The sequence below is a fragment of the Lontra canadensis genome, unplaced genomic scaffold, assembly GCF_010015895.1.
Source record: "Lontra canadensis isolate GAN:19392208 unplaced genomic scaffold, GSC_riverotter_1.0 scaffold41, whole genome shotgun sequence".
Classification (NCBI taxonomy): Eukaryota; Metazoa; Chordata; class Mammalia; order Carnivora; family Mustelidae; genus Lontra; species Lontra canadensis.
In genome coordinates this window covers 11,591,662-11,606,341 of record NW_022631035.1, presented here as the reverse complement: position 1 = coordinate 11,606,341, position 14,680 = coordinate 11,591,662, and the positions used below count along the sequence as shown (strand labels likewise).

General features: G+C 54.0%; 1 protein-coding gene across 3 annotated transcripts in view; it reads right to left on the bottom strand.

Moving 5' to 3' along the window:
* Positions 1-991: 991 nt before the first annotated feature.
* RGS9 (regulator of G protein signaling 9) overlaps positions 992-14,680 on the bottom strand; it is a 64,993-nt gene continuing 51,304 nt past the window's right edge. For 2 of the 3 annotated variants that reach the window (XM_032870784.1, XM_032870785.1), the window contains exons 17-19: positions 12,371-12,488; positions 2,903-3,381; positions 992-1,408 (exon numbers count right to left, since the gene is read on the bottom strand). In XM_032870784.1, coding sequence (XP_032726675.1) covers positions 1,258-1,408; positions 2,903-3,381; positions 12,371-12,488 — 748 coding nt within the window. In that variant the 3' untranslated portion in view covers positions 992-1,257. Of the gene's footprint in view, positions 1,409-2,902; positions 3,382-12,313; positions 12,489-14,680 lie in introns of those variants that run through there. The other variant, XM_032870786.1, reaches the window with a different exon arrangement.

The following is a 14,680-nucleotide window of genomic DNA, read 5'->3' as shown; positions in this document are numbered from 1 at the left end:
AGATCACCTTCTCTAGTGACGGGGTAGGACACTCACCCTGTGCTCTGTGGAATCTCAGCCGCATCCCTGCCCTCTACCCCTGGATGCCAGTAGCATTCCTTGCACCCAAAAACGTCTCAAGACACTCCTCAGTGTCCGCTAGAGGCAACGCTGTCCTTGGTTGGGAACCACAACTCTAGACGAATTCCAGGAGGCAAGGAGTCTTACCCACAGCTGCATGCCCAGGACCTAGCATGGTGCCTGGCACAGAGGGGGACTCAATTAATACTTGTTGAGTAAACAACCGGGAGAAAAGGGTGGGGCACCACCTCCAGGTGCCTACCAGATTGCATGCATTGAATAGGAACATGAGCGCTCAGATCTCCTGCCGCAGGGAACATATGGACAGATGGCCACCCGTGTGTCCTTGCCAGGACCAGGCTTCCCCCAAGGTGTCATCAGTCAACGACCTTGCATGTGGAAGTCTTAAGGCAGAACTATTCCTGCCAGACAGAGGACACCTCCAATGGTGACTTTGCCTCAGGGACACCCCAGCAGTGTGGCTAAAACTTTCTGGGAGCTGCACTGCCATCTGAGACTCTCCCTGCCTGCTTCCCCAGAGGCCAGCCCCGCACATGCTCTGAAGGTCCTCATCCCCTTCTCCGGCTTCCATTCTTCATGCTTCACAGTTGTTTCCCCCAATCCATCCCCATCTAATCCCATCTTGTCTCTACTTCTTGGTGGATCTGAAACAACACACCTGGCATTCTAGAAAGATGCCTTTCCCCAGCACCCCCTTTCCTGCATGGTGTCACACTCTGGGGAGCTCCGCGGATGAGTGTCACGCACAAACCCATGCAGACAGGGAAGGAGTTCTTGACAGTGACTCAATGTCCCTTTGTCCCTAACACCAAAGAAGAAATGAGTTTAACACATAAACTCACAAGTAGTAGCTCCTAACTAACTAATAAAACCGGACACACACTAACATTCCGATCTAAAAGACCCTTACAAGTTAACCTTTTATCAGTTTTAAGGCAGCAAGTCAAGTCGTCTGATCCACGTGCCTTTCTTCTGCCCAAGGGAGGGAAGGTCAGGAGAAGGGTAGGAATTGGCCATCCGGACCCCAGCCAGCGCACACGTCCCCATAACCCAACCCATCTTGTCTCTCTGGCCCCCAAATGTGATCGCAATGCACTTTGGTTCGAGGGCAAGGGTGCCCATGGTCCCATCTGGCGGGGTCCGCCGGGAGCGTCGTCTTGGTCCGGGGCCCCTGGCTCAGCTGGCTTTCCCCTGGGCCAGGCTCTCCCAGGGGCAGATGACCTCCTTCTCTATGGCCTGGTCACCCGAGTCTCCTGTCCCGCCGTCCTCCGGGTCCATCAGGCAGGCCCCGCTCCGCGCAGGCACGTCCACTTTGATCTGGAAAAAGCTTCAGGCACAAAAAGAAAGCAAGTGCATAGGGACAGGAAGGACACCAAGTCCTCGCTTCGCTCACATCCCCGGAGAAGGGTGACACGCAGGTGTATTTGCCAAAAGCTTTGGGTGCAACAAATGGCTCAAGGGATCTCTTTTGCTGGCAGAGGCAAGGGACTCCTATTTTCCTGCTGAATTAAGGCTGAGTCAAAAGATGCTTTAGCTTCTTTTCTGAGGGCCTTGAATTCTTATGGTTTGGGGGAGTTCAGGAGGTCCCAGGAGGGCATGCCTGCACAGAATCCTCAATCTAGCTAGACTGGTGGTGACACCTGAGCAAAGAGCCTCTTAAAAGCCCCAAGCCCCTGTGTGTGGCATGGCAGTGGCCACAAAGCTAGAACATTCCCCGAGCAGGGTTAGTTGGGAAGAATTGATAGACGGGCTCACCCTCGATGCTCACCCCTCTCCCGCCTGCCCGGACTGACAGAGGCAGCAGAGAGGCAACCACCTCTGTCCCCTGCGGGCCCCCCCACACACTTGGAGGCAGAGGTCGGGGACGCAACCGAGACCTCTTCGGGGAGCTTTCCTTTCCCACGCCAGGCGAGGCCAAACACAGGTGCAGGTTGCTTGGTGCAGGGTTCCCCCGACCGTCTCCCCAAAACCAAATAAAGGTGGAGGCTGATTCTCAGTTTTGCATGGTCTGTAGCTTTCCTTTCTGCCACTGGTCCGGGAGCTATCGGGCACCCCTCAGAGAGCCCTGCACCCCAAAAGGTGCCTTAGCACATGTTGGGTTCTCGGAGATCAGGAGATCTTGGAAACGGAGTAGAGAGGGGTCACCTCTCAGAAGAGACTGGGCACAGCGGTTTTCACAGGAATGACTACGGAAGCAGGGATCCCTGCCCGCCCCTCTGGGAGCCTGCAGGGGGATGCAGGGGCGGGGGTGGCGAGTCGAGGGCACCTCAGACAAGTAGGGGACTCAAGTCCCCACCCTCTGTGGTTCCCACAGCCGCCACTGACACTTCCTGCCCTTTAAAGGTGCGATGGGTTCATTTGATTAACGTTCAGGTGGTGGGGCAGGGTGTGGGCAGCCCAGAAGGGGGAACAAGATGGAAAGGAAAGACACCTGTTCCTTTTCCTTCCCAGGAAGCAGGGAAGACAACACTGAGTTTCTGGAAACTATCCGGAGGCCAAACAGCCTGCTCTCATGTCTGCTAGCCTAGCATCCTCAACTCAACCCACCAGCCCCCAGTTCCAGACCATGGTCAAGCCACAGTGCCCCAGAAACCACCACAGACATACATGCACACTCACGTGCCCACCGACAGATGTGCACACACACGTGCTCACACAGGCAGATGTGTAAATGTGCACACATACAGATATGTGCAAATGTGCGTGCTCACACACAAATGTGCGTGCGTGCACCCCCACAGACGTGCACACATGCATACATAGAGACATATGTGCACACACACACACGCACACACACAGCACGATCCCTTCTGGTCCTTACTTCGCTACTCTCCTGGATTTCAACCGTGGCAGTTGCTGGCCCACATCCCCTAGGGGCTGCACCTTCCCGTGGGACACAGCGGGGCACTTGGGAGAGAGTCTGGCAAAGACGGGGGAGGCTAGACAGCCCCGTCTCAGAAACCTGCTGAAGGACAGAGCCACACGGGCCTTGGGTGGGGCCTTGGGCTGGGGCCGGGGCCAGGGGTTCTCCGCGGCGCAGGCTTCACTCATGTCCGTGTCGGAGGGCCCCGGGCAGGCACTGGATCCGCTGGCCTCCCCCTTCTGCTCAGAGCTCTCCAAGGCCACCCTAATGGGTGAGGGGCAGATGGCGCTGCTGGGCCTCCTGATGAAGCGGCTGGGTGAGGGGAAGGGCCTCCTGGGGGAGCGGCAGGACGGAGAGAAGGGACTGGAAGGAGAGGGGGGCACACAGGTCCCGGTGTACACGGCCAGGTGAGGGCTGGGAGCAGTGTGCTGGCCCGGCTGCAGGGAAGGAGAGAGAGAGCTCAGAGTGAGTGGTGTTGGCTGGCTGATGGACGGGGCCCTCAGCTAACTTAGCCCCGTGGTGCCCTGAGCACAGCCTGCTGTATCTGCTCACTGGGGAGCTGGGAAGGGGGCCCAAAGCCACCTGGGACATTGGCACAGCCCCATACAGGGCTTCTGCCAAGGAGCCTGCCCTTCCTGTAGCGCTGCCTAGAGCTGGGCAGTCACATCCCATGCTGGTCTTCCTCTGCACCTGAGGCGCTGGGGTGGGCCCAGGCTAGGATTTCCAATCGCCCCTCAACTCCTGTCCCCCAGTGAACGATGTTTAGTACCCAGCACACGCCGGGCCATCCTGCCTCTATCCTGGTGCCCAGCCTGAGGACTGGAGGCATCGAGACATGGGCAACAGAGCTTGATGGTGAGACCAGAAGGCCCCCGTGTGCCCTACTGACTCTGCCAGGCCTGAGACCACCCACCTGGTCCTGAGCCCCGGCCTATGTCCCACTGGTCGTCCTTTGGGGAGGGCCCAGCCCCGGCACAGCCCGTGCCTCCCGCAGCACTGTAGGGTGGCCAGAAAAAAAGGCCGATGTGGAGCCTGAACATGTCAGAGAAGGGGAGACTCTCAACTTCCCTGGGCTCCCATGGCCCTGGAGTGAAAGAGCAAGGGGACAGGAGTGCCAGACCAGGCAGGTTTCCTGCAAAGACACTCAAGGGAGCTTTGAGCTGACAAAGTTAGAAATGGGATTTTCAGGGAGGCTGTCTGCTGTCCCCTCTCTTTCCTCCACAGATGGTCCTCCAAGGGCCCAACGGCCCAGTTGGCCAGGCCCCCTCCTGAAAGCCGGCTGTGGCCTCACACCACACTGACGCCCAGCTAGAGGGTGTGCGGTCCTGATGGGGAAGGGGGACCCTCTGGGACAGTTGGGCCGACACGGCCCCTGACTTCAGTGAACAGCGAACACTCCTGGAAACTGGTATGGCCGCCCAGACACCCAGCGTAGAGAAGCCTGCCTGCCCGAGGGCCTGGGGCACTGCCTTGGGGCCACAAGGGGGCAGCTCCGGGAGCTGAGCTGGAGGCTGCTAGCTTCCTTGGGATGTGGCCTGATTTCCAGGTCATCTGAGTGAGCAGATCCCCACCTGAAGAGGAAAGGGCAGGCACAGCCAAGGACAGCTTTTGGAGGAAAAGAAGGGCCAGGAGGCCACAGAAGGCTTTCCCACAGGGGCTCCATTCTCCCCCACCAGCTCCCCGAAGCCCCAGCTCCATTCCATCCTGAAACAGCAGCTGGGGGTCGCTGATACCGTTCCTCTGCTCCAACACCCACAGGCAACAAACCAGAGCCAAGGCCCAGACCTGGGATCCCTGGGCAGACAGAGTCATCGTAAACGGCATTGTTCATATGCAGTGAGAACTGGCAAATACGAGGGTCTGGGCTGAGCCCTTTCCATGGATCATTTGCACTTACTTCCGGGGCCACTTGGAGAGGTGCCCAACTCTCATTACGTTACGCCCATTTTACAGATAAGAAAACTAATGCTTCGAAAAGCAAGCCCCAAGGATAGGCCACTGGGGACGGTGGGGTGGGCTTAGAAACCAGGCTTGTGGGCTGTGGAGTTCATGGTGTGGTTCACAGCGAGTTTCACCTCCCACGCGGGGGCCTGCTTATCAGCCCACCTCAGGGTCACCCCCGGGGGTCTGCTGCAAGTGCAGATCCCAGCCCCAGCCAGATCCACCGAAGGAGACTCTCTGTGGGTGCCACTGAGGAAAGCATCTTCTACCAGACACCAGAGGTCACGCTTTTGTTATCATGCCCAGTGGGTTTGAGGAGCCCTGCGCTGTGCTTCCAACACTGTCCTTCTGGGGGACAAGGGTCTTCACTTGGGACACAGTCTGCAGACAAGAACGTCCAACTCCTGGTTTCAGCTCAGGTCGTGATCTTAGGGTCCTGGGATCGAGTCCCGCATTGGGCTCTCTGCACTGCGGGAAGCCTGCTTCTCCCTCTCCCTCTGCCCTCCCCCTACTCTCATGCTCTCTCGTCTGCTCTCTCTCTAAAGTAACTAAATAAGTAAAATATTTTGTGAAAAAAAGAATTAACAACAAAGGGGAAAGCTTGCTCTAATGAAGGGTTCAGGAGACAAGAGTTAGGGGAAAAGAGTATGACCCTATGACTTATCAAGCATCTACTATGCGCTAGGTAATCTATGTACCTGCCACTCCCCCATTTTAGAGAAGAGATGTTTGAGGCCCAGAAGGGTTCATCACCCTCCTGAGGCTCCCACAGCCACCGGGGACTGTGGCAGGTGGACTGCTACATGGTCCCTACATTCTGGCCCTGTCTGCCAGGGTGGATGTGAGTTGTAAATGTCACATGACAGCCCCACTCCCTGGCCAGGCCACATGCTATGACAGGTGACATCAACAAAGGATCATCTGAGTGAGGCTGACTCCATCACATGAACTTCAGATCTGAGTCTAGGGGCCAGAGACAGACGTCAGAGAGGTTGGAAGCGTGACAGGAATTCAGTGAAGAAGTTCTCCGTTATTGGCTTGGAAGGTGGAAGAAGAAAACCCGGAGAGGGGTTGGGGCAGCTTGTAGGAGCTGAGTACAGCCATCAGCTAACAGTCAGCAAAAACAAAAACAAAAACAAAACAAAAACAAAAACAAAACCCACCCCAAAACTGGGTCCTTCAATCCTATAATGAGACACTGAAATCTCACCAACCATCTTAATGAACTTGGAACAGGTTCTACCCAAGAGCTCCCGGATAGGAACACGGGAGCCTGGTGTGATTGTGGGTGTGAGACCATGAGCAGAGGACCCAGCCCGCCTCACTTGGCCAACTGTGAGCCTATAAACGGCGGTGCCCGTGTGACTTTGTTACACAGCAATGGACAATTAACAGGGCAACTAAATGAAAATTCGACCCCAGGAGGTGTAACCCCAGAGCCCCTGCTCTGTCTACTGATCCACACGCCATTCCCTTGAGTGTGGGGCTCAGATAGGACCTGGGGTCCTGCAGAGTGGGCTGGAACACCAAAGTGGGGGAAACGGGCTTTGGCAAGAGAGATAGCGTGGCACCAAACTCTCCTCCTTCAATAAACTGAGGACATCCCACCTCCCGTACATTACCTTGAATCCCACTTTCTCAGAATCTGTGATGAACTCATTATCAGCCCCACTTTACAGATGAGAAAACTGAGGCTCGTGGAGATGACAACTTGACCAAGATCGTACAGCTTATGACAGAATGGGCCACTCCATTTGCCTTCCTCCACCCCAATTCTGTGCCCTCCTCCTCATCCCACACCTCCCTCAGCACTTTCTTTTCCAGGATAAATGACAGACAGGACAGGTGAGGATGTAGCCACGTCCTGCTTGACTTACCTGGCCCAAGAAGGTCCTTTCTTCTGGGCAGATGGCCATAGCCCCATTGGCCCTGGACCCCTTTTTTAGCCCATCCCCCCAGGACTCTGGCCCCTCCCACAGAGACCTAGCCCCGCCCCTCCAGCCCATGCCACACCCACTGCGGGTGCGAGGTAGCGAAGCAGCAGCATGCAAGGCACATAGCAAAGAAATGTGACACGCAGAGACACAGTGAAGCTCTGAGAGCTCGCTTTGTTTCATCTTGTGCTGCTGTTTTATTATGCAGGGAGCCAACAGAAGGGGGAGAGGAGCATGAAATGGAGTGGGTACGTTGACACGAGAACACAATCACAAGCTTTTCAATGGAAGGCAAAGCAGGCGGTGCAAATAGATGAAATTCGTTTTCTGCCTAGAAACCGGCTGAGAATTTGCAGGAGACCTCAGAGCCACCTGGAGGCCCACGTCCTGTGAGCCACACTCGGGTTCAACATGCAGTGTACATGGCGCCCCCTCCAGTCCCTCCTTGCTCTCCCTTCCCCCACTGCCTCCAAAAGCCAATAAGCAAAGTGGGCTCCATGGAGAAAAATCCACACGGGTGAACACATTATTCCTCCTACCTACCATTTCATCTGGCACAGTCCAGCCCAAGACCGTCCCCTTACCGTAGTGGTGAAGATTGGGACCAAAAGACGGACAAGTCACTGCACTGTTGCTAGTCAGCCCTTCATAGACAGAGGACACGACATCAGTGCCCACTCTCCTCCCTTCAAATATATCCTAATGGCCGCTGGAGAGCAGGGAGGGCCACACTGCAAGACTCTGAGAGAGTAGAGAAGCACGAAGGTTCAGGGAAACAAAGCTGTAAACACACCTCAGGAAATGCCCTAAATAATAAAGAATAATGAATCACTGTATGGTGTTGCACTGACAGATGCGAGAAAGCCCACGCTTACCCTGAGACCCGATGCTACTAGATAATGGTGATGGTGATGGTGGTGATAGTGATGGTGGTGATGATTGTGGTGATGGTGGTGATGGTGGCAGTGATGATGGTGATGGTGACAGTGGTGATGGTGGTGATGATGGTTATGGTGGTGGTGATGGTGGCAGTGATGATGGTGATGGTGACAGTGGTGATGGTGGTGATGATGGTTATGGTGGTGGTGATGGTGGCAGTGATGATGGTGATGGTGACAGTGGTGATGGTGGTGATGATGATGGTTATGGTGGTGGTGATGGTGGCAGTGATGATGGTGATGGTGACAGTGGTGATGGTGGTGATGATGATGGTTATGGTGGTGGTGATGGTGGCAGTGATGATGGTGATAGTGGTGATGGTGGTAATGATGATGATGGTGGTGATGGTAGTGATGGTGGTGATGATGGTGATGGTGGTGACGGTGGTGGTGATGGTGATGGTGACAATGGTGGTGATGATGGGGGTAGAGGTGCTGTGATGATGCTTACGGTGGTGATAACAGTGGTGGTGATGATAGTGATGGTGATGACAGTGTTGTGAAGAGGAGGACAGTGAGGATGAGGATGACAGTGACAGTGATAACTGTGACACTGGTAAGAGCAGCCAGCATTTATTGAGCACTTACTATATGCCAGCCATTATCCGATGTATCTACCTATTGTCCCTAACCCTTATATTACCCCAACCTTCACAAGAACAGTCCTTGCTCTAAAAAGTAAGCTTGAGCATGAAGTTCTACAAAGGAAATCCTGGTACTTTACCCCATAGTTTATAGTCTAGCATAAGATATACACCGCCATGGGTAGAGAAACTCAAGCTATTTAAAATACACCATTAAGGGATTAAGATGACACCTAAGTACACAGATAACAAAGACCATCATAATCACTTAAATACATCAGTAATAGTGTCCAAACAAGTACTACTTTCAAAGCTATCTAGATTCAAACAGACTTCATGGGGCTATGTTACATCTGTCTCATAGAAACAAGGCCAGCAGGGACAGCTGCCACCTGCTGGGACCCAACAGCAGACCCTCTTAGGAAGCCCTAAAACTGGGTCAGAACCTGGGGCTCCTTGACTAGCAAACATAAGGACTTCCCAGTGGAGTCCCTTTCAGTCCTCCAGGCCAGACGACCCTCTCCTACCTCTGCATGCCCCTGGGGTATTGTACGCCACCCCAGCCTCGGTCCCCCTTCTATTTCACATGACAGCCATTTGCGTCCACACACTCTTGTCAGCCCCTCAAGGGCGGAGAACCTTGCCTACATTTTTGTATTTGCCATAACACCCTTCACTGGTCCTTACCTAGAACGGGTGTTTAAGAAACCCTCGTGGGATGGAGCAGTTGCTCTCCAGGAGCGAAGCCCTTTATCTCCTGCCTTCCTTCAGATGGGGAGTGTCGCAGTGCTCATTCATGCATTTATCCCATAAGCATGATAACCAACTTTAGCTCCATGCCTGTCTGTGCCTCTCATCAGATGGTGGGATCCTTGTGTGTCAGACATTGAGAAAGTTTCCACTGATATGTGTGGTGTCCCACCCAGGTGCCTGATACACAGCCCCTGGTAGTCGGCTGTCAGGCAGACATGTTCTGTGCAGGGAGCGGGCAGGTGGATGGTTGAGTCAAAGATGAATACAACCCAGTTGGTAACGGGAAGAATTCAGGATGCACTTGACACCCTGTCATCCTCATCACCATTGTGTTAGGCATGTGATCTTGGCTCATGAGGGGGTAACCGGAAGGGGTAGTGAGTACATATTCCTTGTTTCATGCTTCTCAAGCTTCCCTGGGAAAGTAGGACAAACAGCAGGAGAGCCAGGTAAACGTTCTCTCCCAAGAGTCTGAGGGCAAAGCCTGAACCTGCCAAGGCCAAGCACGAAATGTCTTTGATGCCTCAATTTTTATCTTAAAAAATTCATGTCCATGTTGCATTTTAGTTCATAATCTATTCATGATTATTTTAATGCAAAAAATGGAAAATTACTTGTTTCATCCCATTCCAAATCTTCATGTAAAATGGAGGCCCCAGGCTGGGTATGTTCCTGGAACTCACAAAGTCTGTTTCAAGAAACAAGCATCTGGTCCCAAGCCCTCATCCACTAATCAGGAAGCAGAGACAGTAAGCGACTTGTTCAAGGCCACACGGCTAGTGCTAGAACCAGAGACCAAGAGGCCGTCTCCAAATCCAGGGCCCTTTCCTTCCTTCCTACCACCTTCCCTCCATTCTTTCCTTCCTTCCTTCCTTCCTTCCTTCCTTCCTTCCTTCCTTCCTTCCTTCCTTCCTTCTTTCCTTCCTCCCTCCCTCCCTCCCTCCACTCATTCATGTAAGACATGCTTCTGCGGAACCCTCCAGGCCTCAGGCATTAGGCTCCAAGTGATAAGACATGGCCCCACCACATGTCACTCAATATACAATGGCCATTACCAGAAATTTCTGCTTGGGGTACTCTCCCTGAGTTGGAGGACTCTGACATTTTTCAAAAGAGAGATGAACAAAACATACCTCTGGTGGCCCTTCCAGAGTATAAGCTAGACTACAACTACAGAAAACGGAGGGAGTCATGGGATCATTTTGCCAACACAAAACCAAGAGCCACAAACTCCTTACAATGATCTAAAAAGTCCCTGATGACCTGGCCTTGCCCACCTCTCTAAGCTCAAGCTGAACCATTCTCCCGCACCCACGAGGCTCCATTCGCCTGGCGCTGCTGTCATTCGAAGCTGCTTCCCCTCAACGGGCCTTTCCTACGGCTGTGGTCCCCTCTGTCTGGAAACCTCTCCCTGCCTCCCCACATGCTTTGTACGGCCCACCTTTCTGCATCCTCTTTTCTGTCACTGCCTCGGAGAGGCCTCCCAGTAGACACAACTCCTTCCTCTTCTCTGTCATGGCGCCGTTTCCACTTCCTTTCTAACACCTGGTACAGATCTTACCACATCTTGGGGCTGTCGACTGCAACGATGGTTCCAATTCTTCCTCCCTTCCTCTCTCCACGTCTTTTGCAATAAGACTTTAAAATTTCTCTCACTAAAGAGATAGAGTCTTTTTCCTCAGCCCTTGATTCTAGCCTGGCTTTGTAACTGGATCTGGCCAAGAACGTGAGGTAGAAGACCACACACCGGTTCCAAGCCTACACCTCAAGACTCTGGCATTTCCGCTCACTCCCTTACAATTCCGCCGTCGCCACAGACTGTGCCGAGGCCAGGCTGCTGGAGGACAGGAGACATGAGAAGCAGAGAAGAATCATTCCACTCATTCCAGCTCAGGCTCCCACAGACCAAGCCCCCAGGCAGGGGAGTGAGCTCCAAGATCAGCAGAGCCACACGGATGGCCCTAAATCCATGAGCAGTGAACACTGATTATCACGTGGCGCCCCAGCTCTGCAGCTGTCAGCAAAGGCACTGATACGGTCGGCTTCACTGTGGTTCGTCAGTCCCAGTCTGTGAGCTCCGTGAGTCGGGTGATGACCCAGCTCATGACCTGGGTGATGTCCATTGTCCTCACCAGTCCCTGGTACATAGTGGCTAATCGGAGAAAGTGTCAAATGGGTGAGTCTTGTGGCTGGGCAGTGTTTGTGCCTTTCTGGCTGACTTGTTCTAACTCCTTCGAGTTCCTACACAGGTGTATGAGGTAAGGCTGGCTCCAAGGATTACATTGTACTACTCCCAAGGTGGGAGCTAGAACTGCCCTCCCCAGCCACCCTGACCACAGGGCTGACCCAGGCTACAGCTACACAGGAGGGAAGCACCAACATCTAGAAAAAGATCTGAGGGAGTATCCTCTTTGACCCTAACTCGTCTTGAAAATGTCCACATATCTAGCTACCTTCTCTCTTCCCACGAATGAAGACACCAGCGTCTTTCCTTTATCCAAACAATGCTCAACAGAAGGCCATTTTCCCTTGACTGCTCTGGAGGCTTCTGGCCCTAGTCCTTCATCCCTACCAGCTACGTATTCCCCTAGGAGGTATGGGGGTGTGGGGAGACAAACAGGAAGGACCCTCCGTAACTGTTTCCGAGAACAAGCTCGCCAGCCCTGTCTCAGCAGGGCCTCTCTGCAAAGATGCAACATGTCCAGGGGACGTGCCTCTCTAGGGGACCCTGCGGCTAGTGCCTTGGAGGGATCTCAGACTGCTTCAGAAGCAGAGTCTCGACTGGAGAAGTGGGGTAAGGAGCTTCATGAAGCTGTTTGAAACGGATGTATCTGAAAGAAAGATGCCTGGAGGGAGGAGGGGGGCCTTCTCGTTCATTCTCCAAAGCAAATGTGGGACACGGAGCAACCTGTTTTCTCTATGCTCCTGCTACAAGAAGCCCCCCAGAGAGACAGGCTGTCACACAGCAGCTGAGTCAGACGACCTCCCCACACCCCTGCCGACCCTGTCGGTGAGCTGGAGCGGGAGGACGAGCTCTAGTCGCCGCGGTACAGGGAAGGCGCCCCGGGAAGGAGTTCAGTGGACTCTGGGGTGACCCTGGCCATTCCAGTGCCCCACTAGCGCAGAATGGCATCCTCTAGACTCTGACCGGCCCCGGCCCTCTTTGCTTGCCTCCCGTGGGCGCAGTGCCCCCCACCCCCGCCCCCAGCAGCCGCAGATTTATTTCGGAGGTGGCTCTTTTTTGAGTTGGCTCCTACGGTCCAGCTTGCTCATGACCTGGGTGATGTCCACTGTGTTGGCTGCTTCTCGAGCCTTGGCTTCTTCTTCCAGCTGCCTCAGGATCACGGGGCTCGGGCTGGAGCGCAGGTGGCGTCGCATGAAAGGGAGGCCGGAGCTGGAAGGCAGGATGGGGCTGCGGTTGGGGGAAAGCCACCCAGCTGGCTCAGCAGGGACGCGGCCGCCCCTAGTGGGAGACGGAGCCGCAGGACCAGAATCTGGGCTTGTTCCCCCATTTTCCCGGTGAGTCCCAAGGTGGGGGGACCTCAGGGGCATGTTCAACCTTAGCTCTTTCTCCCCCTTGGGAGGAGGAGCCGGTGAATACCAGCTGCCATCGGGTTTCTGGCTGGGCCGAAGGAGGACTGCCTACAGTGCCGATAACATACCTTCTAGAATGTTTGGAAATCAATGTGCTAGCTTAACCTCCCATGGGCTCTTCCTAAACGAAGGGGGCAAGGGGAGTTTGACATTGGAAGCCCAAGGGTTCTGGCCTCAGGGGGAGCTGGAGCATTTGTTTTCAAAAGCCAAAGATCTGGGAAGGAGGGAGAGTGCTGGGCTGTGCAAGAGGACGAGGCGGGGTCCACAGAGAAAGGGGGAGAGGCCTGGAGAGGTCTGGGAGGGGGGCTGGCGGTGCTGGGTGCAAACATGGGGTGAGTTAGAACCTTGACCGAAGTTTCCCATGGGTTCTTGGGATCCAACCCTGTCCACCACAGCCTTGGGCACAGGAAAAAGCTCCAGGTGTCTGAGTGAGGCAGGAAATGGGGAGCAGCTGAGCCACCCACATGCCCCCAAAATAGGCCTTTCAGCAGCAATGGTGGATTTAAAACCTAGGACGTCCCCAAAGCTCCAGATCACAAAAGCCCAGAGAATTCTTGGATCTACCCTAGGGAAGAACACAAGGAATCCACTACTAGTAAATCAGGACTGAACCTGGGTCTCCCACCAGCCCTGCCAAGGGGGAGCCTGGAGCTCGATTTAACTTCTTCTAGAGAAATTAAGGTTCGTATATTGCTTGACACCCTCAAGCCTTGGGACAAAGGCACCTACTGCAATCCCCACGTTTACGAGCTGAGCTCCCCTCGGTCCGAGAACATCCGCCCGTGTCTTCTCACTCACAGGGACATTCTCAGACCACAGTTCCCCACCCCAAAGCCACGAGGTGCGGCTGGGGCCTCCCGCCATCCCCAGTATGCCAGGCACCCATGGCGCTCCAGAAAAGAGCCCAGCTGATTCCTCGGGTCTGCCCCAACTGGTAAAATATCTGGAGAGAGAAATACGAGACTCTCCTTCTTTTCCCTCTACTTTCTGGCAGAACTTCTAGAGCGATTACGCCCCTTTCTTGTGGCTTAAAGGAGACCCTTTCAAGCCCCCAGGGATGCTAAACTCCCCCCCCCTTCCCCGGTAAACCTAGAAGAATGGCACCACAGAGACCTCCTTTCTCTCCTTTTTATAACAGGGCTATTATCCTCAAGATATGAGAATGAAACCAAGTTGTTTTTTTCGTTGTTGTTTTTTTTTTAAAGCTCCTTTAATAAAGGCTCCAGTCCAACCACCCCTCTTTTGAATTGACCGGCGACACTGGAAAAGAGCCCAGCGTGGGCTGAGCCGGCAAACAGGGGAACGTTTACTAACCATGGGGGGACAGGCCACGCGCTGGCGCCGGGAAAACCTCCCCCAAAGTCCCATGTCTTTGTTCAAGCTGTCATCTGGTTCTTCTTTGGAATCCTCAGTCCCCACAGAGTTTTCTTTTTTCCCCCCAGAAAAGAGTTCCAACTGGCCCTCAGAACATGTCCTCCTTTGCCCACAGGTTCGGCCAGATGAGATGATCCACATCTCCAATGAGGAAGGTGAGCACGAACCAGTTAGTGGGGGGGCTTGCCAAAAGGCGGTCACCGGGGTCAACAAGGATGCTTGCAATGTCAGTGCTCATCTCCCCCAGGAGCCTTGCCATTTTTTCCTTGCAGGTGGAGTCTGCTATGCTAAGGTCTTAGGACTTCCCAAGGATACAAGGATGTGGCTAAGCTACTTCCCACAAATCAGTTCCAAGGTGGAGAACTGTAGCAATTAACAAACCAATGAGATGCTTCCCTTTGCGCTGGGGTAATGATCAGTGCAATAATCTTCACTTTTTCCAACCCACATCACGGACACACAACTTTACGGGCAGGAATTACTATGGAAATCTTGCCAGGCTACCTTGAAGCCAACAAGGCCATCCTACCCCCTAAGAAATCCTTCCCGGTCCCCGGTATTTTCATCAAGCAAATTATCTCCATCATGGCCATTTGGCTGAAAAGACCCTCCCCTCCT